Consider the following 25,625-nt stretch of genomic DNA (forward strand, 5'->3'; position numbering starts at 1 on the left):
ACAAAGATGCTCTTCTCTCCCTGACTGGGCTCTGACTTCCCAACCCAGGCCACCATTATTGTTGGAGCCCTTATCCTGCTTGGGTGTTCTTGCACAGAGCTAGCCAACCTCCATAGACATCATCTTGCTCAGGTGTGACACCCTATGCTAGGCCACCTTCCACAGGAAATCCCTCCTTACTCTGCCTAGACTCTGATTGCTGATGCTGGCTCCCTAACCCTCACCTGGAATCCATCCTTATCCCATTTAGGTTCTAAAACCCTACACAAGATCCCCCTGGATGTGTGGAAGCTCTCCTTACCCTTCCTGGGCTCGGAGTCCCCACCCTGGGCTACCCTCCCACATGGACAACTTCCTTACCCTGTTCGGCCTCTAAAACACACACAGGTCTACCCTCTGCATGTACACTTTCCTCACTCTGTTTGGACCATGAAACCCCATGCCAGGTCTCCCACCTCCCAGGAAGGATCATCCTGCTTAAGCTCCCTGCACCTGGCTACTCCCCCACATAGACGTCCTCTTCACCTTTCCAACACTGGCATCCCAGACCAGGCTGCTTCTGATACCCTCCCTATACCAAGCTATTGCCATGTGTGGACACTCTCCTCACTATAGAGTGTGGTTCCCCATGCTGGAAATACTCTCCCCCACTCTTGCAGAGATGTTCTCTGGACTCTTTTGGACTCCCACACCACTCTCAAGCCAACCTCCTGAATATCACCCTTCTCACCCTGCCTGAGTTCTGACATCCTGCACCAGGCCACTGTTACTCCCCCATCCCACCCTACATCAGACACCTACCTTGTTCTGCTCTACCTAAGATTTCATTTAGGACTGAACTGTTTGGTAAGGAAAGGGAAAAGGGTATGAAAAAAGGTAAGAGGGGGAAGGGCTGATTCTTGCAAATTTTCTAGCAAATAACTACTAGGCCTAACAAGTACTTGCACACTTGCATGTGTGCACACATACACCCTCCTCCCAAGAGTAATCATTGATTATCAGAGCCTTAACAATCTAAGTTTGTAAAGAAAAGACAAAATATGTTCCTAAAGGTATCTCTCTTTCCCTGGAGTAAATTACATTATAACTGGATTACACTATATCACAAACAACCCCAAAATCTGAGTGGCTTACAACGGCAAACATTTATATCTCATTCACACTGCATGTGAGCTTATGGTCTGCATAAGGTTCACTGTAACTCTGCTTGGCTCTTCTCTTAGTATTTTCTCATTCTGGAACCTAGGTTTCTAGAGCAGCTCCTGATAAGCTGAAACATGCAGAAACATTCCAATCCTCTATTCAGATAAGGTATACATGATGTCCACTATGATCCCATTGGCCAATGGAAGTCACCTGGACTGGATATGAATAGGACAGGGAAGTACATTCTACCTACAGGAAGACATGTCAAGGGCAGCAAAATATCACAGACTGTGTGGCTTAAACAACAATCTATTTTTCAGTTCTAGCAGCTGGTAAGTCTAAGATCAAGATGCCAGCAGATTTACTATCTGGTGAGAAATCCCCTTCCTAATTCATAGATGGCTGTCTTCTCACTATGTCCTCACTTGGCAGAAGTGGTGGGGGAACTCCCTGGGGTCTCGTGTGTAAGGACACTGATCCCATTCATGGGAGTTCTACCCTGGTGACCTGTCACCTGCAAAAGGCCCCACCTCCTAAGACCATCACATCAGGAATTAGGATTTCAACATATGAATTTTCAGGAGACCCATTCAGTCTGTAGCACTCTTTAAATAATTTAGCCAAGGGATCTCTAGAGCAGTGATCTCTAAAATGGGGCACAATACCCCAGGGCACAGAAATAAAATACTAGAACATCTATTAATAGGTATTTAAAATGTTAAGTAAAATAAGTTTTATTACTACCATACGGGCTCAGTGTTGGTTGCATGTCATGTGTGGTACAGAGTCTATCACGAGAAAAGAGTGGAGGTTCCACAACTCTTTAAGTTGATGGCGTACCTTCACTTGTTCATTCACTCTCTGTATGTTCCATCATATTGTAGTTTAAGTATCTGTGTAATTAATAATTTGGCTGGCCTTTGTACCCAGTTCCTGGGAGGTAGCCTCTAAATCCTTAGAATTTCCTAATATGAATGTCTTTGTTATTCACAGTGGGCCCTGACAGTTTATGCCAAAGAAGTCACTCTTAGTGAGCCCCTAGTTTGTGCTAACAAGATGATTCAAGATAGAGACTGACCAAGCCATAAAGACCAAACATGGGATTAGAGGGCTTGGGCTTTGAGCCATGAGAAATCAGCCCAGACTGGGGAAGGATGGAGACTGAGTTCAACCTTGTGGCAAATGACTCAATCAAGCATGCCTACATAATAAACTCCAATAAAAACTCTAAGCACTGAAGCTCAGGCGAGCTCCTCTGACTGGTAATACTATGTGTATTGTCATACATTAATATGCATCCACAGGGACAATGAAAGCTTCGTCTTTGGGACCCTCTCAGAGCTCACCCTATGCATCTCTCCCTTTGGATAGTTCTGATTTTATATCCTTTTGCTATAATAAAAGCATGGCTGGCACTTTTCTGAGTCCAGTGTGTTGTTCTAGCAAATTATCAAACCTGAGGGAGTCATGGGAACCCCCAAATTTGTACAAAGTTGATCGGAAGTAAGCGAAGTCCTGAAGTTCCCCAAACTTGTGGCTGGTATCTGAAATGAGGGCAGTCTTGTGGAGGACTATGACCTTAATCTGTGAAATCTGGCGTAACTCCAGGCAGTTGGTATCATAAATCATTACAATACCTCAAAATGACTAGTTTCTTAAGATATTAAATATTTGTGATTTTTTTTTAACAAGATGGGAAGTGACCATCTTGTTCACTTTGGCAAATTACTTAAAAGAATTGGGAAACTTAATTATTGCTATGCTTAAAAAACAACAAAAAAAGAAGTGTTCTAATTCTGCTCACTTCTCCAGTGCTATGAAATAGCTTCCAGTGCTATGCTTTAGCAGATGTTAAGGCACAAAAGCATGCGTGTGCGCACACACACACAACCTGTGCTTTCAAGGTAAAGGTGATTTTTAATAGTAAGAAGACAACTACTTTATAAAAGAAACTTATGGAAACAGCGGTTGGAAAACTGATGATGAGGAAAAACTATTTCCATCATGTTGTGATTTTCCTTTTGCCAAAAATTATATCAGGATATGGCTTATCCATCTTCCTTTCTGAAATCTTCAAAATGAATGGTTTTAGTGCATTTTGAACTCATTTATTAATGAGTTTAAAATATAACACTCAGGGCGCCTGGGTGGCTCAGTCGTTAAGCGTCTGCCTTCTGGCTCAGGTCATGATCCCAGGGTCCTGGGATCCAGCCCCGCATCGGGCTCCCTGCTCAGCGGGAAGCCTGCTTCTCCCTCTCCCACTCCCCACTGCTTGTGTTCCCTCTCTCGCTGTGTCTCTCTCTGTCAAATAAATAAATAAATAAAATCTTTAAAAAAATAAAATGTAGGCACCTGGGTGTCTCAGTTGGTTAAGCAACTGCCTTCAGCTCAGGTCATGATCCTGGAGTCCCAGGATCGAGTCCCACATCGGGCTCCCTGCTCAGCGGGGGTCTGCTTTTCCCTCTGACCCTCTTCCCTCTCATGCTCTCTGTCTCTCATTCTCTCTCTCTCTCAAATAAATAAAATCTTTAAAAAAATAAATAAATAAAATGTAACACTCATAAGTTTGTAAGAACCAGATTAGTATCATGAAAGAAGATATCTACTAGGTGGTTTTAACAAAAAGATTTATAGAGAGAATTGAAAGAGAATCATAACTTCTTAAGTACAGCTAATGATATTCTTCCCATTTGAGCCATGTCATTATGAGGTATGTTTTACAACTGATAGCTATTAAAAGCAAGAACTGAAATAAATCAAACTTATAACTAATCAGATATTTTGTTCTCCTAATAAGTAACATTAAATTTAAAATTGTTTTAAAATGTTATTTACTTTGCCTTTACCACATCCTTTTTATTTTTATTATAATATACGTAATGGACTTATTTGTGAGAATATCAGTTATCTGTATAAACAACCATCTTAAATCTTAGTAGCTTAACACTACAACGATCAATTTAGCTCAAATTCCTGAGTTTGGCAAATTGGGCTTGGCTCAGCTGGATAGTTCTGGTTTGAGTCAGGTGTGGCTGATCTCACCTCAGCCTGTTCATCTCTCTATGGTCAGATAGCATATTAACAGGGACTTATCTAAGATGGGCCCAACTGAGACAGTTTATATTTGTTCCATGTGGTCTCTCATCCTCCAATAGACCAAGCAGGGTTCCAAGAGCAGCAAGAGAGCAAGTCCGATGCACACATATGTTTCAAATCCCTGCTTGCGTCACATTATGTAGTCCTTCACTGGCCAAAGCATTTCATAGTCAAGCCCAGAGTCAGTGCAGATGCTACCAAGACAAACACTACAAGAAGGTGTGGTCAAATTAGGGTTATTGCTACAATCAGTCTTTCTCAGAGGGCTGAATAAATCTGGATCACAAGATGAAGTACCCATTCTCATTGGGATTTCTCCTGGTTTGATGCTCACATAAGTGCTCTGGCTGAGACAGTGATGGTGATAGGTCCTAAGACCTATACTATCCTTTGTTCCAGGACAACAAAGAAAGAGACTCAGAAATACTCCTTGATACGTGGTACTAAGGACACTGAGATGGTCAAAAAGAGGTGTCAGTGGGCTGGTCTGTGAGAGACACCTCAGTTAAATACAAAGAAAGATACCAAAAAGGGGTGAAATGCAATCAATGAATGGAGACTAGAGGGCCCTGTCTGAGGGGCCATCATAACCTGGAGCTGGGGCAAAGACAGTGCACACAAAACGTACACAATTCATTTACCAACCACTTTTAAAAACTGGAAGCCCACAAAGTACGGCAGGCAAACAACAGAGCATCAACAGCTCTATGTATGACCAGCAACTAACTGATAGGCCCTCAAACTGGCTAGACTGGATAATCAATTATTGGAAGGCACTGGTGTTCACTGAAAAGAACTAAGAAAACTTGGACTGACATATTTTTCTTCTTCTGACCCTACCTTTAAAAAGAAGGGTAAGTTAATACCAGTTTTTGGAAAAATAAAATTGTTGGTTTCCCACTGCAGGTTTATGATGCTTCCATCAAATCTATACAAAGAATAATAATCAAGACTCCTAAGGCTTCTAAACATAGTTCATAGAATACCATAGCCATATAACAGCAATCCTTGGGCTGGTACCAGCCTGAAGAAGTTCTTAGTACCAATCACTCTATAAAGACCATCTTCACCCTTGCCCTTCCTGGTAATGTTACTGTTTATTTACTTATTGTTATGACTCAACCTGGGTTTCCTCCCCTTAAAAGCAACCAGCCCTGGGGCGCCTGGGTGGCTCAGTCGTTGGGCGTCTGCCTTCAGGTCATGGATCCCAGGGTCCTGGGATTGAGCCCCACATCGGGCTCCCCGCTCAGCGGGAGTCTGCTTCTCCCTCTCCCACTCCCCCTGCTTGTGTTCCCTCTCTCGCTGTGTCTCTCTCTATCAAATAAATAAATAAAATCTTTAAAAAAAAAAAAAAAGGCAACCAGCCCTGCTATTAGTCATTACTAGTGAAAAAGGATTACAATAACGGTTAACACATTTGAGTTTACTACGTCCTGCACTATGATGAATATATTGCTTTCATTATCTCAATATTCAAAATAATCCTGAAAAATATGCATTGTCACTCCCCATTTGACCAATGAGAAAACTGAGAGTTTAAGAAGTTATTTAATTGGCCCAAGGCCACAGAGTCAATAAAATTAGACTTCTAATTTTAATCCAGGCCTGCTGAATTCCCAAATTCATTTGTATTCTAAAAGGTTATCTTTCAAAGAGTGATCTACCCAAGCAGATACTGGATAACTATCATTCAAAGATGTTATGGTGCTTTCTGCAAAACTGTCATTAAATTTCTTTTGAATTCAAGGTTCTGATTTCTTGGAACCTGTAAGAATTAAGGATTTTGATTAAAAAAGATGGAGTTTATGTGGTGGCTTTTAAATGGAAAGAAGTGCGTATCTCCATAATGAGCACTGGGTGTTATATGCAACTGATGAATCACTAAACTCTACTCTTAAACTAAAAAATTAATAATAAATTAAATTAAAATAATTTAAAAATTAAAAAACTTTTTTAAAAGAAACGTGTCTCCAGGGGCACCTGGGTGGCTGTCCTTGGGCGTCTGCCTTCGGATCGGATCATGATCCCAGGGTCCTGGGATCGAACCCCGCATCAGGCTCCCAGCTTGGTGGGAGGCCTGCTTCTCCCTCTCCCACTCCCTCTGCTTGTGTTTCCTCTCTCGCTGTGTCTCTCTCTGTCAAATGCATAAATAAAAAAAAAAATCTTATTTTAAAAAAAAAAGCATCTTACACCATGATCAGGTGGGATTCATCCCTGGGATGCAAATCAGGAACTGTGATATACCATATTAATAAAATGAAAGACAAAAAAATTACATGAACATCTCAATAGATATAGAAAAAGCATTTAATGGGGAGCCTGGGTGGCTCAGTTGGTTGAGTGTCTGCCTTCGGCTCAGGTCATAATCCTGGGGTCCTGGGATCGAGTCCCGCATTGGGCTCTCTGCTCAGCAGGGAGCCTGCTTCTGCTTCACACTCTCCCTCTGTGCTTTCTCTCTCTCTTTCTCAAAAAAATAAATAAAATCTTTAAAGAAAAAAAAGAAAAAGCATTTGACAAAATAACAACATCCTTTCATTATAAAAACTCTCAGCAAATTGGTTACAGAAGAAATATACCTTGGCATGATAAAGGCCATATATGACAAGCCCATGCAAAGTTGAAAGCTTTTCCTCTAAGATCAGGAATAAGAAAAGGAATCCCACTCACCATTCCTATTAAACACAGTCCTGGAAGTCCAAGCTAAAGCAATCAGGCAGGAAAAAGAAATAAAAGTCATCCAAATCAAAAAGGAAAACTGTCTCTGCAGATGAAATGATCTTATAAAAAATCCTAAAGACTCCACTAAAAAAAAAACTGTTAGAATTAATAAACCAATTCAGTGAAGCTGCAGGTTACAAAATAAACATACAAAAATCAGTTGTATTTCTATATACTAACAATGAAACCACTGACAAAGTAATAAAGAAAACAATCCCATTCACAATAGCATCAAAAACAAAACACTTTCGGAATAAATTCAACCAAGAAGGAGAAATTTCTATACACCAAACACTGCAACTTTGATAAAAGAAACTGAAAACAAAAAAAATGGAAAGATATCCTGTGTTCATCAACTGAAAGAATAAATATATTTTTTAAAGGTTTTATTTATTTATTTGACAGAGAGAGAGAGATAGCGAGAGAGGGAACACAAGCAGGGCGAGTGGGAGAGGGAGAAGCAGGCTCCCCGCCGAGCAGGGAGCCTGATGCGGGGCTCAATCCCAGGACCCTGGGATCACGACCTGAGCTGAAGGCAGATGCCTAATGACTGAACCATCCAGGCATCCTGAAAGAATAAATATTATTAAAATGTCCATATTGTCCAAGCCACCTATGGATTCAATGTAATCTCTATCAAAACTCCAACGGCATCTTCCACAGAAATAGAAAAAACAATCCTAAAATTTGTATGGAACCACAAAAGTATACGCCAAAGTAATAGCCAAAGCAATCATGAGGAAAAAAAGGACAAAGCCAGAGGCATCATACTTCCTGATTTTAAACTACTCTACAAAACTACAGATTTTAAAACAGTATAGTAATGGCATAAAAATAGACATATACACCAATGGAACATAATAGAGAGCCCAAAAATAAACCCCTGCATTTATCTGACCAGGCGCCAAGAACACTCAATGAGAAAAGGACAGTGACTTCAACAAAGTGTTCCGAAAACTGATTACCACATGCATTAAAATGAAATTGGACCCCTATCTTACAGCACTCTTGAAAATCAACTCAAAATAGGTTAAAGACTTAAATGTAAGACCTGACACAGTAAAACTCCTCTAAGAAAACATAGGGAAAAAGCTCCCTGACATTGGTCTTGGCAATGATTTTTTAGATACGACCCCAAGAGCAGGAGCAACAGTAAAAATCAGTAAGTAGAACTATATCAAACTAAAAAGCTTCTGTACAACAAGAGAAACATTTTACAAAAGTGAAGATGGGGTGCCTGGGTGGCTCAGTCGGTTAAGCATCTGCCTTTGGCTCAGGTCTTGATCTCGGGGTCCTGGGATCAAGCACCATGTCAGGCTCCCTGCTCAGCGGGGAGTCTGCTTCTGCTTCTCCCTCTCCCTCTGCCCCTCACCCCCTACCCCAACTCCTGCTCTCTCTCAAAAAATAAAAAAAATAAAAAAAATGAAGACAACCTATGGAATGGGAAAAAATATTTATAAACTATATCTGAGGAGTTGTTAATATCCAAAATATGTAATAAACTCCTACAACTCAGTAACGAAAATACAATTGAATTAAAAATTGGCAGAGGAACTACATACATTTTTCCAAAGGAGACATAAAATGGCCGTCAGCTCTTTTTTTCCTTCATTTACAAAAGGTAGGTTATGTTTATTTAGAGTCACAAGCAGTCAACTGTGACTCAAGACCACAAAGATACCATTTCCACTTTACTCTATTCCAAGCCCTAGGGTGGGGCCCAGACTGGCAGGAGTGATGCTTGGGGCTCATTCACATGAAAAGATGCTCAACATCAGTCATCATCAGGGAAACACAAATCAAAACCACAATGAAATATCAACTCACACCTTTTAGAATGGCTGTCATCAGGATGACAAGAGATAACAAGTGGCAAGGATGTGGAGAAAAGGGAACGCTTGTACACCTTGATGGAAAGATAAATTAGTACAGTACTATTGAAAACAGTATGGAGGTCCCTCAAAACACTAAAAAGAAAACTACCATATGATCCAGCAATTGCACTTCAAGGTATACATCCAAAAGTAATGAAAATAGGATATCAAAGGCGTATAAGCACTCCCATGTTTACTGAAGCATTATTCACAAAGACCAAAATATAGAAACAACTTGTGTCCATTTATGATAAAAAAGACAAGATGTATACATGTGTATATGCAACAATGTAGATGGACCTTGAAGGGCAATGCTAAATGAAATGTCAGAAAGAGAAAGTCAAATATTATATGTTATTACTTACATATGAAATTGAAAAAAGCCAAACTCATAGAAACAAAGAGTAGAGCGGTAATTACCAGTGGTGATTACCCAGTGGGGGTTGGGGAGATGGGGTTTAAGGGTACAAACCTGAAACCAGTAGATAAGCCAGTCCTGGAGATCTAATGCACAGCAAGGTGATTAAAGACAATACTGCATTATGAACTTCAAAGAGGTTAAGACACTAGATCTTAATTGTTCTCACCAGAAAAAAGAAATGATAAATTTGTGATGTAATAGAAGTGTTAGCTAACAGGGCACCTGGGTGGCTCAGTTTGTTAAGCAACTGACTCTTGGTTTCAGCTCAAGTCATGATCTCAGGTCCTGAGATCAAGCCCTGCACCAGGCTCCACAACTCAGCACGGAGTCTGCTCAAGATTCCTTGCCCCCCCAACCCTCCTCCCCTGCCAGCCAGGAGCTTTCTCTTTCTAAAATAAATAAATAAAATCTTTTTTTAAAAAAGGTGTTAGCATCACAACAGTGGTAATCATATTGCAATGCATAAATGTATCAAATTAACATGTTGTATACCCAAACTAATGTAATGTTACATATGTCAATTATATCTCCATAAAACTTCAATTTTCTTTTAAAAAAAGAAAGGAACTCACACCATTGTGCTCTTACATTTACCATTTCATTGCACATCCTGATACCCAGAATTAGAATAGCCACCAAGCAGCAGTAGTAGTACTGTGTGCCAGGCCCCGTCCTGAGCACTTTAAAATTTTAATTTTATTGTCACAATAACCCAATAAGGTAGAAACTATTATCCTCATATTGCACATGAGGAAACTAAGGCAAACAAAGGTTAAGTAACGTCCAAAGTTAAAAAGGCAGTATGTGGCAAAGCAAAATTTTGTACCACGGCAATCTGTTCCCTCCCAAATCCATGCTCATAACCACTACTACACTTTACTACCTATTAATCATCTATTTTGATGGGGAGGTCATTAAAATTAGTAAGTATATTCCCCATTCAAATATTTATTTAAGTATTAAAGTCTAAAGAAAATCTTATTCTCCACTTCATTTCCTGCCTACCTAAACAGCAATTTCTCTACATTCCCAACAAACTTTGCATCAAATGCATGTTTATACTCCACAGATGTGTCCCTTGAGTCTTTTTTCTATGTCTTTTTAAACACCTTCCCTGTCACCAGGCTGTCTGGGCAGTATTTCCTACAGTTGTGCTAGAGTTGCTAGAGGGAGCTCGCCCTCTAGTGGTCCCATGCTGATATGCAGTCAGATTAAGCATTCACAGAAAGTGCTCCAAGGCCTTCTTTCCTATTACAATTTCAGTGGCAGAGCACACATAAGAAAAAAGAAAATATTAAAAAGCATAATCCACAATGGGTCTTAATGCATTACTGTATGTAACTGAGGGGATGACACTATCCCCAGACTGTTAAGGCAGAACATGAGGTCACTGCGGACAATTATTTTACTCCCAGCTCCAATATAGGCAATTCAAGCATAGCAGAGCTTCTTAAAAAACATACTACTCCTGTATCTTGTTATCTTTCAAAAGGGGACTGAAGATGACTATTACAAAATCTGAAATAAATGCCAAACCATAAAATTTCTGTGAAAACAATCACAAGGCTATATATATCCTCCAGGCTTAAGGAACCTGGAAGTAAAGGTAATAAATCACTCTCTTAGTTTTTCCTTTCTCAACAGAATATGTGCTTGATGGGCAGCTCCTGAGTAGGAGTCCTCTAGTCACAAACCATATATATTATCTTCATGTACAGTTAAGAGGCAATAACAGAAGTGGATTTTTTTTTTAAAGATTTTATTTATTTATTTGAGAGAGAGAATGAGAGAGAGCATGAGAGGGGGGAGGGTCAGAGAGAGAAGCAGACTCCCCGCTGAGCAGGGAGTCCGATGTGGGACTCGATCCCGGGACTCCGGGATCATGACCTGAGCCGAAGGCAGTCGCTTAACCAACTGAGCCACCCAGGCGCCCCAGAATGGATTTTTTAGAAGCTAGAAAATAACTAAAACATAACCAAAGTGCAATGTAATCTTAGACAGTTATAATAATCAAAATGAGACAATAAGCTACCAAACCTACCCACAGCTGTGCTTTACGATATCATTTTTCTTTTCCCAGGTCATAGGGAAAGTACCAAAGTAAAATTTTTCTTCATCACTGCTTTTCCGATCCCTAATACTGACGGACTCGGGAGCACATAAATGAGATTTTCTCCAACTATGACAAAGCATATAAGGAATACTTATGTCATGTAGCAAGGAACAACCCTGAGAATGAGTAAAAGGAAAACACTCAACTTACTGATTTCTAGTCCTTCTTCACTGAAATCACTGTTTATTCAACAAGTGAGCATCGGCTCTATGGAAAGGCATACAGAAGTATGGTGAGTAGATAAAAATGCAGACATGGTCTTTATATTCAAAGAGTTTACAAACTAATAAGAGAATTTCAACAGCAACCCAAACAAAACCAAGATCATTTTTCAGACTGGGAGGATAGGTGACATTTCATGAAGTAGTATGTACACTAGCTTTATGATTGGAAAGGATTTCAACAGGCAGGAAGGTGTTCTAGGCCGAGGGAATTTTAGCAAGCATTCAGTGCTCATGGCGCTAATGGCATCTGAAGAATGACTAGTACCCTAGTTCCAGGAGCATACTGTGAGTACAAGGGAAGACAGAATTGAGGATGAAATGGTACTATGGACTTTATTCTGTAAGCAAAGGAAAATCGTTCAGGACAATGAACTGGGGAAGAAAGGGCATGAGCAGGGCTCGGTTTAGGAAGATGATTCTGGTGGTACCGGGTAAGCTGAATTGGAGCTGGAGGAAAAGAAAGCTAGAGGCAAGCCAACTGCCTAGAAGGTTATCAGGATGGAGGAAGTGGAGTAATAAAAGTTTACACCACAACTGGGAAGACAGATACAAATGTGTAACTGCGGGGATTGAGCTAAAAAAAAAAAAAAAAAGATTGTCCACATTCTTCCCCAAATAAAACCTGAGGTTTAGCATACACTTCTATCAATGACAGTGCCTCACCACCTCAGCAATGCTAAGAAAGGCCATGGGTGGGAAAGCCATGTAGGCCCTATTCTAGGAAAGCAAAAGGAGGAGGTGCATCAGAACCTCTGGAGGGAATGGCATGTTACTTTAAAGAAAAAAGAAAAAAAAAAAGGCCAGCACATATATCATTCTGATTCACCTTCTGTGAAAATCACTGAATGAGAACTCCAAGATCTTCTGGTTTCCCAAGTCTGTGACACTGACTTTAGTTCCACCTCTTACACTGATTCCCCTCATTTAAGCTGCTTATAGTTCTGGGATGTGAGAGGTGGCCTAGATCATAAAGACAATCTGAAGCAAATGAAATGAACTATACCAGCAAATAAATAATTCATATATAAATCATCTCTATTAGGAGTGCTCTGTGGGTTTAGAACCATGAAGACAGAAGTGTAATCTGAACTTAAAAGCCCTATTTCTTGAAAAAGAGTAATTGATATAAAATGTCTGTTTATTACCTACTGGCCCATTTATATTGGGTCAGTTAAATTAAAAAGGCACTGAAGTAGGCAAATTAAAAGATAAAGGAGACACTACCTTTTTCCACATTTTTAATTACCATTATTGCACCAATACAGCATATGCTTTATATACATATATTTTAAATTTCATTTTCAATTTTCCAGCAATTCAAATACATAATATATTATCATCTTGAGAATACAAAGAACACAACGTGGAGGAAGATTGAGAAAATAGGTTCCCAGTAGTTAGTCACTAGTGATTCTAAAGAACTTTCCATTTAGTGTTTTCTATTGGAATTTTAAAAATGTCCTGCCATGGCTCTGTTAAGAATAGAGCTGCCTGGAACAGGAGGCAATGAAAAAAAATGGACCCAAAGTTTAAAAGCGTCAGGAAGGAAATACAGGAGAGAGAATATATTTTGAAACTAAATATAAGACTCCCTTCAGCCAGAGTGTACACATCCAAAGAAGTGCTAAGGGAAGAAATGATATCCTCCCATCTCATCCTCAAAATTGCCCATTAACAAACAAAATAGGTAGTGCCCGTTCATCTAAGAAAGGGAACTCTCTTCACAGCATCATAAAAGGAATGGTGGGGTAGAGGGAAGGGAAAGTGGTTGGAGAGCAACTTGCTTCTGAGATACCCCAGGTGACCATTTATCAAGGCCATCACGTGGGCAAAACTATCACAGCTAGCGTGCCATGGACTCTCCGACTTCCTTCATACATGACGATGTAGGTAATAGCAGCTTTCTAGTGAAGAGCTAGATGGACTGAAAAATAAATGTTTATGGAAAGGGGCCAGATACCCAGGCAGCAAGGCAATGTGGGTACTGAAAGAGAGTTACGTGCTTTCAACCCTTCTGCTCGACACATCCTGTTAAAAACTCTAAACCCTTCAACTTCAGGTCAAATAATGGGGCAAATACAAAGTAATGCAGCAGATAGATGGAACTGCAAGGAAGTAAACGCTTCTCTACAACATAACTTGGGAAACACGGCCCCTTGAACCTCCTTCATCCAAGAGACACCCACTGGTCAAAGCTGTTGCACTATTCAGCAAACAAAAGAACAGCGAAAGTGCCACCAACAAAACCCTCTGAGCACAGGAAGAAACATGTAAACACATGAGAGGGTGACAGAGCTGCACCTGGCACTGGATGTTCACTGAACAGGATAAGCCTGAAGGAGGATCTATAACACAGACCCAGGAAACAGGTCTTTCTTCATATCTATCCCTATCAAAACTCTGAATTTGTAAACACTGAGGTCAGTCAATCCATTTTTAGGGTCTTAGGTTAATGGAAAAGGAAATTTCAAGATTTCTGTTTCCCCTGAAATTGTTAAGTAGGGCACACGGGGTCATGAGACGATATGGAAATAAATTAAAGAATTGAAAAGACAGAGAAAAATTTTACAGATGGTAGAGTTCATTTCCCCCTCAAAGAGACCTGGCCTTCTGAGCCCTGCATAGTCAGCCACAAGTATGGTTAAGACCCATTATTCCCTGCCTTAATAGTGAACAGGGGATAAGAGATACTTTCTTGGCTGTACAGCAAGTAACAACACAGGGGAGTGATATAAACCAGCTTGAATGCAATGGAGAAGCTATGAAAAAGACTGTCCAGTAATTTTGGTTCTGGGGAGAGAAGGGGTTCCTAGCTTCCCTCACAGATTGGTGCCCTCAAGGTCATTTTTTTTCTTCAAGTCTGTCCTTAATGTCCTGCCAATGCTATTCAGAACTGGACCCAGTTGGATGGCTGTGGTGCCTGGTTTGGAACAGAGCTGCAAGACAGGAGAACAGAGAGAAAGCCAAAGGAATTAGGATAGCTACTCCATTCTTCACGTAATAGCTTCCAAGAAATTGCTACCCAGAATTTTTGAAACTATACCTCACTAGAAATTCTAATTATCAAGGCTTGAAATATCCCACTCAAACTTCATCCTACAGTTTTCTTACCCCACCATCCCCAGCACTCCTCTACTTCCTTACCTAGAATTCCTGCCAAAGACTCTGTATGACCTGCAACGCCCTGCTTTCCCAGATCAAGATTTCATTTGACTGTAACACATCCTCTGCACTCTGATTGAGAGTATGGTGGTTTCACTAGGCTCATACCTGGATGCAGTGCTAAAGTCTCCCCACAAGTCACTGCTTGCAGAAACTGGAGCTGGTGCTGGTGTCGTGACAGGAGCAGGAGAATCCAAATCTAAAAGGATATCTGAATACACAGTAAAGAGATGAGAAAAGAAAAGGGAAAACATAATAAAAATCTTAGAAATAAAAGCTCAGGGGTGCTTTTAAGTTAAGGCAGTCGCTAAGCGTCTGCCTTCGGCTCAGGTCATGATCCCAGGGTCCTGGGATCGAGCCCCGCATTGGGTTCCCTGCTCAGCGGTAAGCCTGCTTCTCCCTCTCCCACTCCCCCTGCTTGTGTTCCCTCTCTCGCTGTCTCTCTCTCTGTCAGATAAATAAAATCTAAAAAAATAAAAACCTATGCTCACACAAAAATCTATATACAAATGTTCACTGCAGCTTTACTTTTAATAGCCAAAAACTGTAACAACCCAGCTGTCTTTCCATGGGTGACAGTTATACACGCTTGTGGTACCTCCATATTACCCAGCAATAAAGAGAAACTATTGAGGGACACCCGGGTGGCTCAGTCGGTTAAGCATCTGCCTTCGGCTCAGGTCATGATCCCGGGATCCTGGGATCGAGCCCCGTGTCAGACTCCCTGTTCAGCAGAGAGCCTGCTTCTCCCTCTCCCTCTGCCTACCGCTCCCCCTGCTTGTGCTCTGTCAAATAAATAAAATCTTAAAAAAAAGAGAGAGAGAGAGAGAGAAACTACTGATATACACAACTTGGATGAATCTCAAGGGAAGTATGCTGAGTGGAAAAAGCCAATCCCCAAAAGTTATGTACTCTGTGATTCCATGTATATAAATTCATGAAGTGACAAAATCATAGAGATGGAGAAGAGATCAGTGATTGCCTAGGGTTAGTGAGGGGGTGTGGGGCAGGATGCAGGAGGTAGGTGTGGTTATAAACGGATGACATGAGGGATCCTTGTACTGATGGAGCTGTTCTGTATCCTGACCATGGTGATGGATTCAGGAACCTACACATGATAAAAGTGCATAGAACTAAAAACACACATATATACACAAATGAGAACACATAAATCTGGTGAAATCTAAATAAGATCAGTAGATGGTATTGATGTCAATTTCCTGGTGATATTTGACTTTGGTTTTGCAAATGTTACCATTTAGGGGAATTGAGTAAAGGGTACACAGGATTTCTTTGTGTTATTTTTTACAACTGCATGTGAATATAATTACCTTAAAATAAAAAGTTTAATTCAAAAAAATTAAAATTTTAGACATTATCCCCAGTGCCTTCTAGAGACACTTATGAAAAGAAGTAGGTTACAACCATTTTTATCTCAAAATTCCAGAAAGAGAAACTTTACTCTTAGCAATCAATGATAAGAATGCTCTGCATCCCTGCAATATAATAAGTTAAAACTAGATTCTAATATCTGCTTCTCTAATCTTTGGAAAACTCCTTTCCGAGTTCTAATGTTCTCATTTTGAAATGGAAATAACTATTTTTCCCATCAGATAGTACAGAAGAGTGAAAATGTATTCACAAACCCAGATGCTGTCTAATTTTCTCCCAACTGCCTTTGTGAAGAAACAGAGAAGATTAAAAGAAATAACATTTACTGACTGACTACAACGTTCCATGAACTGTGCTAAGTAGTGTCACATCATTTCTCCTTTATAATCCTGGGGTAATTCTAAGTCTCCATTTTACAGATAAGAATATTGAGACAGGGGTGCCTGGGTGGCTCAGTCCATTAAGCATCTGCCTTTGGCTCAGGTCACGATCCCAGGGTCCTGGGATGGAGCCCTGTGTCGAGCTCCCTACTCAGCGTGAGGCCTGCTTCTCACTCTCCCACCCCCCCTGCTTGTGTTCCCTCTCTCGTTGTCTATCAAATAAAAAAAAATAAAATCTTTAAAAAAAAAAAAAGATATAAAATAGCAGAGCTATGACCAAAATCTTTCTCCATCTGACTTAGGCCTACTAGCATCTAACCAAGGTACAATGAAGAAAATAGTCTTTTTAATATCTATTCATTTTCTGACAAAGAACCTACCAACTACCATGACTCTCGGTTCACTAGAAAAGCTTTAATTCCTTACTAGAGGCTGCCAGAATCACCTTGTCAGTACCAAGTGCCATTTCATAGCAAAAACATCAACACACTCCTTGGTAAACAGGTGCTACCCAATCAAAACCTAAGATATGATGATTTCTCAAAGTTAAAAGTAATAGGGAGAGATTTACCTGCATCACTACCTCCATGGTTAGATTTTGGAATGGGTGGTGGAGTGACATGATTGCTGATGGGAACGGAGGTTGGTGGGGGAATAGTGACTTTGCCTCCAGGTGGGGGTGGGAGCAAGCTCAGACCCCCAGCCCCTGTAGTCTTGGGCTTAGAAGCACCTCCTTTCTTAGTTGTAATGTTCTACAATGAGAAAACAGAGAAGAGAAAGAAAAAGTCACAAGCTTATTATAAAAATACAGGGAGTGGGGGAAAGAAATCATACTCACCCCAATACTCAACTTGATGGTCTGTCCTTCCTTGAAGCCCAGATCCAACTTAGGACGATTGTCCATGTCCTGAGATTCTTTGGAAATCTCAGATTCCTGCTTTACCCACCTTCAGTAAAAGAGTAAATTATCTTAATTTGGGATTACCTAAAAGCAGAGACCGACACACAAATCTGAGTGTAACTAACTTACATGAAACAGATTTCAGAAAGCAGAGCGAGGAAACATGAAGAATGAGGAAGGAAAGGAAGAAAAGCCATGAAAGAGGGCAACAGGGTTCAATGGTACTGAGGAACCACCCAGAATACATATTTAACTTATCCCTCCAAAGGAGGGCATTTAGCTGCCAATCCCCATCCTCCATGGTTGAGGGCTACCCCTGAGGGAGTGTAATTAATTTCTCAGTCCCTCCAGGCTGCTTCCTTATGCCAACGGAGTGGAATTCCACAATTTCAGAGTCCTGAGCCAGAAAAGCAGAGTTATGCCTATGCCTGCCCTTGAAGTAGGAAGTTGACATTGTGCACAGTGCTATGCACCACAGCTGTGCCAAAACCAGGCAGGCGGAAGAAATGTTGAAAACAGACATAAAACATGTCAGCTATACAAAGTAACAAAACTGGCACACAATTCCCCACATATCTCCCATACAGTCCTGCTATTATTATATGCCTCCCTCAGCCACTTAAAATCAAGTGCCAATTCCCCAGAGACATAAGCAAAAGCATCTCAAGACACTGTACAAGGGACCGAAAACATGTTCCAGGTTTTAAGGAAAGGTCAAAGCAGATAGAAAGATAATGTAAGGAAACAGCAAATGGGAAGATTCAAATTCATAATGAACTAGTTTACCAAATACAGAAACCAGGAGGTAAAAGAGATAGTGTCTATTCAACTGAAAAGGAGCACTTCCAAAACTTTTTAACCAGGTAACTAAAGGACAAGTTTCACTCACTTGAAGTGATCTTGCAAGGAGACATTAAAGTCAAAGGCATCACCCCGATCTGTGAAGCCAATGCCAATGAAAGCACTACGCCCTGTGAAAAAGACAGGAATACTCAGAATAGGAAGTGTCCCTTAGGGAAAATTCCACCCAGTGAAAATTAACAGTCACCTTAACTAAATCAAGTCGTGAACATAAAACATTTTCTCACAACCCAGGGGTCCAAAAACTACATACAGCCCAAGGGCCAAACACTGCCATTGCTTGTCTTTATAAGTAACATTTTACTTGAACACAGCTACACCAATTTGTTTACATATTATCTATGGCTGCTTTCATACTACATCAGCAGAATTAAGTGGCTACAATAAAGAACAAAAATCTAAAATATTTACTATCTGTGTCCAAACAGAAAAAGTTTAACAATCTCTGATACAGACTATGGAGAAAAGACAGACTGCCCTAGACACAGATGATTTAAGACAGTCCCATCAAAACCTACCACAAACAATGAATGAATGGGCAATATGTGTTAATTCTTTGGTTAGCTAGACATTTTGATTTATTTACGTCTACCTATTAATTACCATGTCCTGAACTTGTGTTCATACCTATTACAAATAACATGTTAATCCTTGTCCTTTAGCAACTATAGTTAACTATGGAGAAAGGAGAGGAAAAATTTAGTAAACTGAAGTAAGATAAATGCAATTAGGACACACTTTCATTGAAGTGCATTTACCTGTTTTCCTAATATCATCCCATTCAAAATCCCAGATTCCTTACCAGTACCATCCTGGATCCGGATTACAAAGTAGCGGCTGGAATCTGTCACTGTCTCCACAGCAATACCAGGATACTGTTCTACTGGTGCCTGAGCAAAGAGCTCCCCTGACAGATAAGAAAAGACTTCTTTGAGCAAAGGAAGCAAAAAATCTAAAACTCCAGTTAACAAACATTTCCATGCCAGTCCCCAACTTAAATGTACTTACAAAAATGCACCAAACTAATACTCTTAATATGTTAAAGAGTCAGCAGCAGATTACCTGAAACTTTATCCTCAAGTTTGATATAAGCGATCTTCCCTTTTGAAGTGATTCGGAGGCGACCAGTCCAATCAGGCTGGTCTAATTTCCAGTCAGATGCCCTAGGATAGGAAAATAGGAAGTCTTAGGTCCATGTCTTTAATTACTAAAAGCCTACACAGAATCATTTGCCATATTCCTGTTTTGCTGTCCTGGTTGCTTATTCTTTTTACCTATTAAATAATCAATAAGAATAACTCATGATCTGGGTGTCTGGGTGGCTCAGTTGCTAAGCGTCTGCCTTCGGCTCAGGTCATGGTCCCGGGGTCCTGGGATCGAGCCCCGCATTGGGCTCCCTGCTCCACAGGAAGCCTGCTTCTCCCTCTCCCACTCCCCCTGCTTGTGTTCTCTCTCTCGCTGTGTCTCTCTCTGTCAAAAAGTAAATGAAATCTTAAAAAAAAAAAAAAAAAAAAACTCATGATCCCCTCTACATAGATGTTTCATTATTACATATAGCCCAAAGCAAACAAATCCTTACTACGTAAGGATTACCCAATAAGCATCAAGAAAAACATGTAAAGTACAAATACGAGCAATTTAAAAAAATTCCCATAATACTATTTCCATACTGCAGAAAATAATTTATATAATAATGGGGCGCCTGGTGGCTCAGTTGTTAGGCGTCTGCCTTCAGCTCGGGTCATGATTCCGGGGTCCTGTAATCAAGCCCCACCTCGGGCTCCCTGCTCGGCAGGGGGCCTTCTTCTCCCTCTCCCACTCCCCCTGCTTGTGTTCCCTCTCTCACTGTGTCTCTCTCTGTCAAATAAATAAAATAAAATCTTTTCAAAAAACAGTAATAATAATTTATATAATAGTATTTGACTGATCAGGTAACAACAAAGTCTACTAAATGAATTATACTAGGTAACAGAAGCCGTCCCAAATCCCTAAACGTATCATCTTTCACTGAATTCAACCAATATTTACAGAGTGTGTATTAAATCAGAGGCACTGTTCTAGATGCTTGGGATACAACAGTGAATGAACAAAACGAAGACTTCTACCCTCATGAGGTTTACATTATAATAGAAAACAGATAATAAAAAATAAGCAAAATAATTAGTATCTCAGAAGATGGTAAGTGCTAAAATAAAAAGAAAATGCAGAGGCAGAAAAGGGAAATTGGGAGGGTAGTGGGAGAGTAAACAGCTTGCAACATGCAAGAAGGTGGTTGGGGAGACCTTATTAACAAGGTGAAATGTGAACAAAAACGTGAAGAAAGCAAGAAAGTTACTCATGCAGATATTGGAGGAAGAAGGCGATTCTAGGATTGGAACACTTAGTGCAAAGGCGCTAAGGTAGGAGTGTGTCTGGAATGTTTGCCCTCAAAAAAAGGAAGCCACTGCAGTAAGAATAAAATAAATTAAGAGATGAAGTGAGAGAGGTAACAGAGGACCAAATTTTACAGGTCTTGTAAGAACTTTGGCTTTGACTCTGAGTGAAGGAGAAGCCATTACAGGTTTTAAGCAGAGGTAAAATATGATCTTCCTTTTATTTGTTTTAAGAGAGTAGTTACTTTTTTAAAGACTTATTTATTTGAGAGAGAGAAAGAGAGGGAGGAAGAGAATCTCAAGTAGAGACTCCCCACTGAGCATGGAGCCGGACACAGGGCTTGATCCCATGACCCTGAGATGATCATGAACTGAGTCAAAATGAAGAGTTGGACGCTTAACCTACTGAGCCACCCAGGCGTCCCAATCTCCCTTTTATTTTAAAAGGATTACTTTATTGTGTGTAGAAGCAATATAGGGATGTAAGTACTTAGTTAAGACACTACTGCAGTAATCTAGGAGTCATGATGGTGACTAGGAACAGAGAGCAGCAGAAGTAGCTAGATTCTGGATATATTTATTTAAAGTAAAGAAGCAGGATTTTCTAAGGGATTTAATGTGAAGTCAAGGATGACTCTGAAGACTTTAGCCTGAGCAAAGGAGCTGCCAATAAGTGACACAGAAAGGCTATAGGTAGAGCACGTCTGGGAAGAAAGATCAGGAGTTCAGTTTTGAATATGTAGAGTTTGAGATGTCAAATAGATTTTCAAGCAAAGCTAGAGAGAAGGCATTTGAATATGAGTCTGGAGTTTAGGAAAGACATGTGGGCTAGAGACAGCGACGTCCATGGAAACATTACAAACTACTGAATACTTATAATCTGTATGATAAATGAATTTGAATGAAATCTAAGACATTATTTAAATATGACCAATTTTACAAAGCACTGCCTTGTGATTTTGTTTTGTCAGCATGTGGAAAAGAGAGGGCAAAGTAAAAGTTATTAATAACTCATCCTGGGACAGCTGGCTGGCTCAGTTAGTAGAGCATGTGACTCTCGATCTCAGGGCTGTGAGTTCGAGGCCCACGTTGGGTGCAGAGATTACTTAAAAATAAAATGGCAAAAAAAAAAAACAAAACTCATCCCTTAGAAACCTGAAAACGAATACTTGCAAGTTAGAAAGGTAACAATAAGGTATATCTAAACAAGAATAAGTTTAAGGAGAGAGTAAGCAAAAGGTGGAAAAGAGAAAAATGAAAATGAGCACAGGTTTTGAACAGGATTTATAAGACAAATCTTTGTCATGTCCTCCTCTCTTGATGCCCTGCCTCAAAGAAGCTCAAGCCCTTGAATCTGATCCGACTACAATGTTCTAAAGGTCCCTGTATTTTAATTTTTTTTTAAATGAGTCATTACTTCTGTCATGCCACCATGAGCTAAACATAGTGTACTGAATGTATTAGGAACAAGCCTACCAGCTGTGTTTCCTGGGACAGGTTCCTTGTCTTATTTATCTTGCATGTCCAGTGGCCAACATTAAACAAATTGTCAGTAAGTGAATGGATATTCCCAGCAGCAATTTCCCTCAGCCCTGAACCTTAGTTCCTTTCCCGCTCCCAAAACCTAGCCTGAGGAACTCTTGGTTTCGCTGGTCTTCTGAACAGACTTCACAAATTTTCACTTACCTCAGTAATAAATCCTTACAGCAACCATACGGAATAGGCATGAAAAGCCTATCATCTCTGTCTCTCTAAGTGAAGAACAGTAACACAGTAAGTAATGATGCCTAACTTTGAAGTCCAGCATTCTTCTCATCACATTAAAACAGACTATTGAGTTTACTATTGATTAAGCTGAGGAGGAGGGCAGTGATGAATATAAAAACAGTTTTAGAGGTTGGGAAACTATTTCTTAATCATTTATAACTTTCTCATCGACCTAAATTGTCAGTGAAAGCCTGAGAAGCAAGAGCTCACCATAGATGAATCGAAGTCATTCATTCCCTCTAATCTTGTTAGTCACTCAAACCAAGTATTCCTCCTGCTTCCTAAAAAGCCCAGTTTTTCCTTTAATGGCAGCCTAAAGAAGAATCATGCTCATAATATAAAATGGGTTCTGTAAACAAGATTAGGCAGACAAAAAGACATAAAAGTAATATTTATTAAGCATCTATTATGTGCCAAGCATTATGCCCATTCTTATGAAAATTAAGTGAGAGGATACTGCAAGATAAGTAGTAGTATATCCATTTTTACCAATGAGGAAACCGCAGTTCAAAAGAGTTAAGCGTCGGGACGCCTGGGTTGGCCTAGTTGGTTAAGCGTCTGCCTTTGGCTCGGGTCATGGTCCCAGGGTCCTGGGATCGGGCTCCCCGCTCAGTGGGGAGTCTGCTTCTCCCTCTCCCTCTACTGCTCCCCCTGCTTGTGTGCTCTCTCGTTCTCTCTCTCTCAAATAAATAAATAAAATCTTTAAAAAACAAAAAGAGTTAAGTGTCTTGCCAAAAGCAAATAAATGGGAATCTTGGTGCAAACTCAGTGCAGCTCTCTTCATTCACTATAGTAAGAGTGGCTAATGAAAAAATGCCTTTTGGAAGATAGGAAATGTCAATAATAAGCATGGAAACCATAGATAACAAGAAAAAGAGGAAAATTAAAAAAATGTTTTGATGGCTCAGTGCAATTAACTGACATAAGGATAAAAGGCTATGGATAAACTAGAAAGTGAAGGTAGAGAATGCAGATGAGAGAAGGAAGGTCTTTAAAAAAAAAAAACAAAGTAGAAGAAAAAGAAGAGAACCCCACTTTGTGGTGTATCATATCCTTTAGGAAGGCTTTACTACTAAAGTTGGAAGTCATGAGCTATTTCACCTACTTCAATGCTAACTTACGTGATTAAGTGCAATCTTTTTTTTTAATTTTTTATTGTTATGTTAATCACCATAGATTAAGTGCAATCTACTAATTTCTTCCACGTTTACAGAGTGCCGACTATGTGCCAGACACTGTACTAGACCCTGGTACTATTAAATTAGAAAAGAAACAAGTTGTTCATAGCTAGTCTAGAGAAACAGATGGAGCAATTACAATACAGACGGAAGAACACTCACTATGATAGAGACAAGCACAGGTGCTATGGAAGCACGCAGAGAACACACCAAAGCCAGAATGGAAGGGTCAAGGGGGCTTCCCAAGGAAGGTGATGTCTCAGCTGAGTCATACATATTATTACCCCTAACTACTATCAAAAAGCATGTAGATTCCTATTCATGGTCAATTTGGAGTCTGATTGAAAGCCTGGAATTAGGACTACCTCTTTGCCAAAAGGTACAACCCACAGGGTCTAAGGCACAAGTCAGCAAGTACAAATATATTGATTCATGATGAATGAACCTCCTGTAAGGAGGCAAAATAATGGACACAGGAGGAGGACAACAGCCAAAATAATTATAAATGCCAAGAGGAAAATCATGATGGTGATGTGGATCAGAGAACAGTAAGAACAATATCTTATATACTTATATGCTGCTTTACTGTTTCCTAAATTCTTTCACATTTATTATATTATTTCATTTAACCCTCCAAAAACTTCTGTGAGGTACACAACTAGAGCAGGCTTTATTACCATTAACTTTTTTTTTCCTATTTCACAGATGAGAAAAACTAAGGCTTGGAAAGGTTAAGAGATTTGTCCCAAATCATATAGCTGTTAAGTTGCCAGGGGTCATACTCATATTTCTTAACATGTAACCCAGTTAACATGTTAACTTTTTCCACTACATGACTTCACGACCTCCTACAGCATCCTCAGAACCTCACCATCATTGGATTACAAGATGGTTAGCTGGCCCTACAGAGAAAATGCTGCATTAACTCTGGAGAGAAAAAGCTATGGAAGAGGTTAAGAAGGGAGGGGGGTAAGGAAAATAGAAAATACTATGTAATCATCAAGAAAATGTACTGAAAAAAAAAAAAAACAGAATAGACACCCACTGGAAAACCTATAATCATAACCTTTGCCCACTAGCAAAAGAACTGAAAGGAAAACCAAATGGTGGATGGTATTTGGTAGCAAGACTGACAACAGCACAGAAGGTAAACTATCACCTACAGAATGGCCAACACAATGACTACCCACAAAAGCGCACGGGGTACTGGAAATGTGTACGAGCGGGAGGACGGGAGGGGGCTTCGACAAGGGTGACAAACTGAAGGACGCAGGAAAAGAACCAAAGGTGACTGGCAATGGAGCAGGCACGACTGGATGTGGATGATGGGGAGCAGATGGGTAACCCAGAGGGGCCCAAGGGAGGAGGGGTGGGAGGGTGCAGACGGTAATTTTTTTTTAAAGCAGCGGAAACCAGGATGTCATTCCACAGTGAGGAAAGAACAGGAGGGGCAGGGCGATAACAACCCAGGTAGGGAGGCTAGCAAGGTGACAACCCAGAGGTGGCAGTGGCAAGGGACTCGCAGCGTGCTACCTGAGGAGGAAACTGTCATCCCCGACCCGGTATGCGTGTGCTGCAGTGTATCGGGGTTAGTACCTGTAACCGCGGTTGGAGGCCCGTGGAGGAATCCGGTAAACGCTAACGTCTGGCTTCACACACAAAACAGACTCGTACTCCAACTCGGCCGCCATCTTGGCTCTGCACTCCGCGCCACCGGTGGCGGGGCGTAGGAACGGGGGCGGACGTAGAGGGTGGGAAGTTGGGCTGCGCGCAACTTCCGCTTACGCTACTTCCGCGCGATTTTAGTTTGGTTCTTGAGATTAACCTCCGGAGGTACGGGTTGGGGAAGCCATATTGAAACCTGGAAATCGTGAAGCTGCGCAGTTCGCCATCTTGGGTAATGGCAAAAAGGCCTTTCCAGTGCGTGACCCACGTTATAGAAATCTCCATTCCCGAAAGGTGATTAGGGAAAGCTCCATCTTGCCCGCAGTGCTTAGGGAGCAGGAGGACCGTCTTGAAA

At 40.5% G+C, this 25,625-nt stretch overlaps 1 protein-coding gene across 3 annotated transcripts; it reads right to left on the reverse strand.

Annotated features, from left to right (window-relative positions):
• Positions 1-11,183: 11,183 nt before the first annotated feature.
• Positions 11,184-25,320, reverse strand: NECAP1 (NECAP endocytosis associated 1). Of its 3 annotated transcripts, XM_028121091.2 has the most exons (10): positions 25,202-25,289; positions 22,638-22,776; positions 22,347-22,411; positions 19,351-19,451; positions 19,091-19,195; positions 18,317-18,398; positions 17,365-17,473; positions 17,098-17,278; positions 14,863-14,965; positions 11,184-14,528 (listed from the first exon to the last, which is right to left on the reverse strand). In XM_028121091.2, exons 2-10 carry the CDS (start codon positions 22,659-22,661, stop codon positions 14,480-14,482), a joined length of 819 nt encoding a protein of 272 aa, XP_027976892.1. In that variant the 5' UTR covers positions 22,662-22,776; positions 25,202-25,289; the 3' UTR covers positions 11,184-14,479. The 3 variants fall into 3 exon arrangements, with proteins under 3 accessions (XP_027976892.1, XP_027976893.1, XP_027976891.1); XM_028121092.2 differs by lacking the exon at positions 22,638-22,776; XM_028121090.2 differs by lacking the exons at positions 22,347-22,411; positions 22,638-22,776 and having other exon boundaries at positions 11,185-14,528; positions 25,202-25,320.
• Positions 25,321-25,625: the final 305 nt, after the last annotated feature.

This window comes from Eumetopias jubatus, unplaced genomic scaffold, assembly GCF_037043125.1.
Source record: "Eumetopias jubatus isolate StellerSeaLion01/CBP00866 unplaced genomic scaffold, mEumJub1_p1.0 scaffold_8, whole genome shotgun sequence".
Taxonomy (NCBI): Eukaryota; Metazoa; Chordata; class Mammalia; order Carnivora; family Otariidae; genus Eumetopias; species Eumetopias jubatus.

Coding starts and splice junctions, on each gene's coding strand:
- NECAP1 (XM_028121090.2), bottom strand. CDS start 25,296: ATGGCGGCCGAGTTGGAGTACGAGTCTGTTTTGTGTGTGAAGCCAGAC. Junction 19,452..25,201: donor GCCTCCAACCGCGGTTACAG/GTACTAACCCCG, acceptor TTCCTATCCTAG/GGCATCTGACTGGAAATTAG. Junction 14,529..14,862: donor GACTTTAGCACTGCATCCAG/GTATGAGCCTAG, acceptor CCTGTCTTGCAG/CTCTGTTCCAAACCAGGCAC.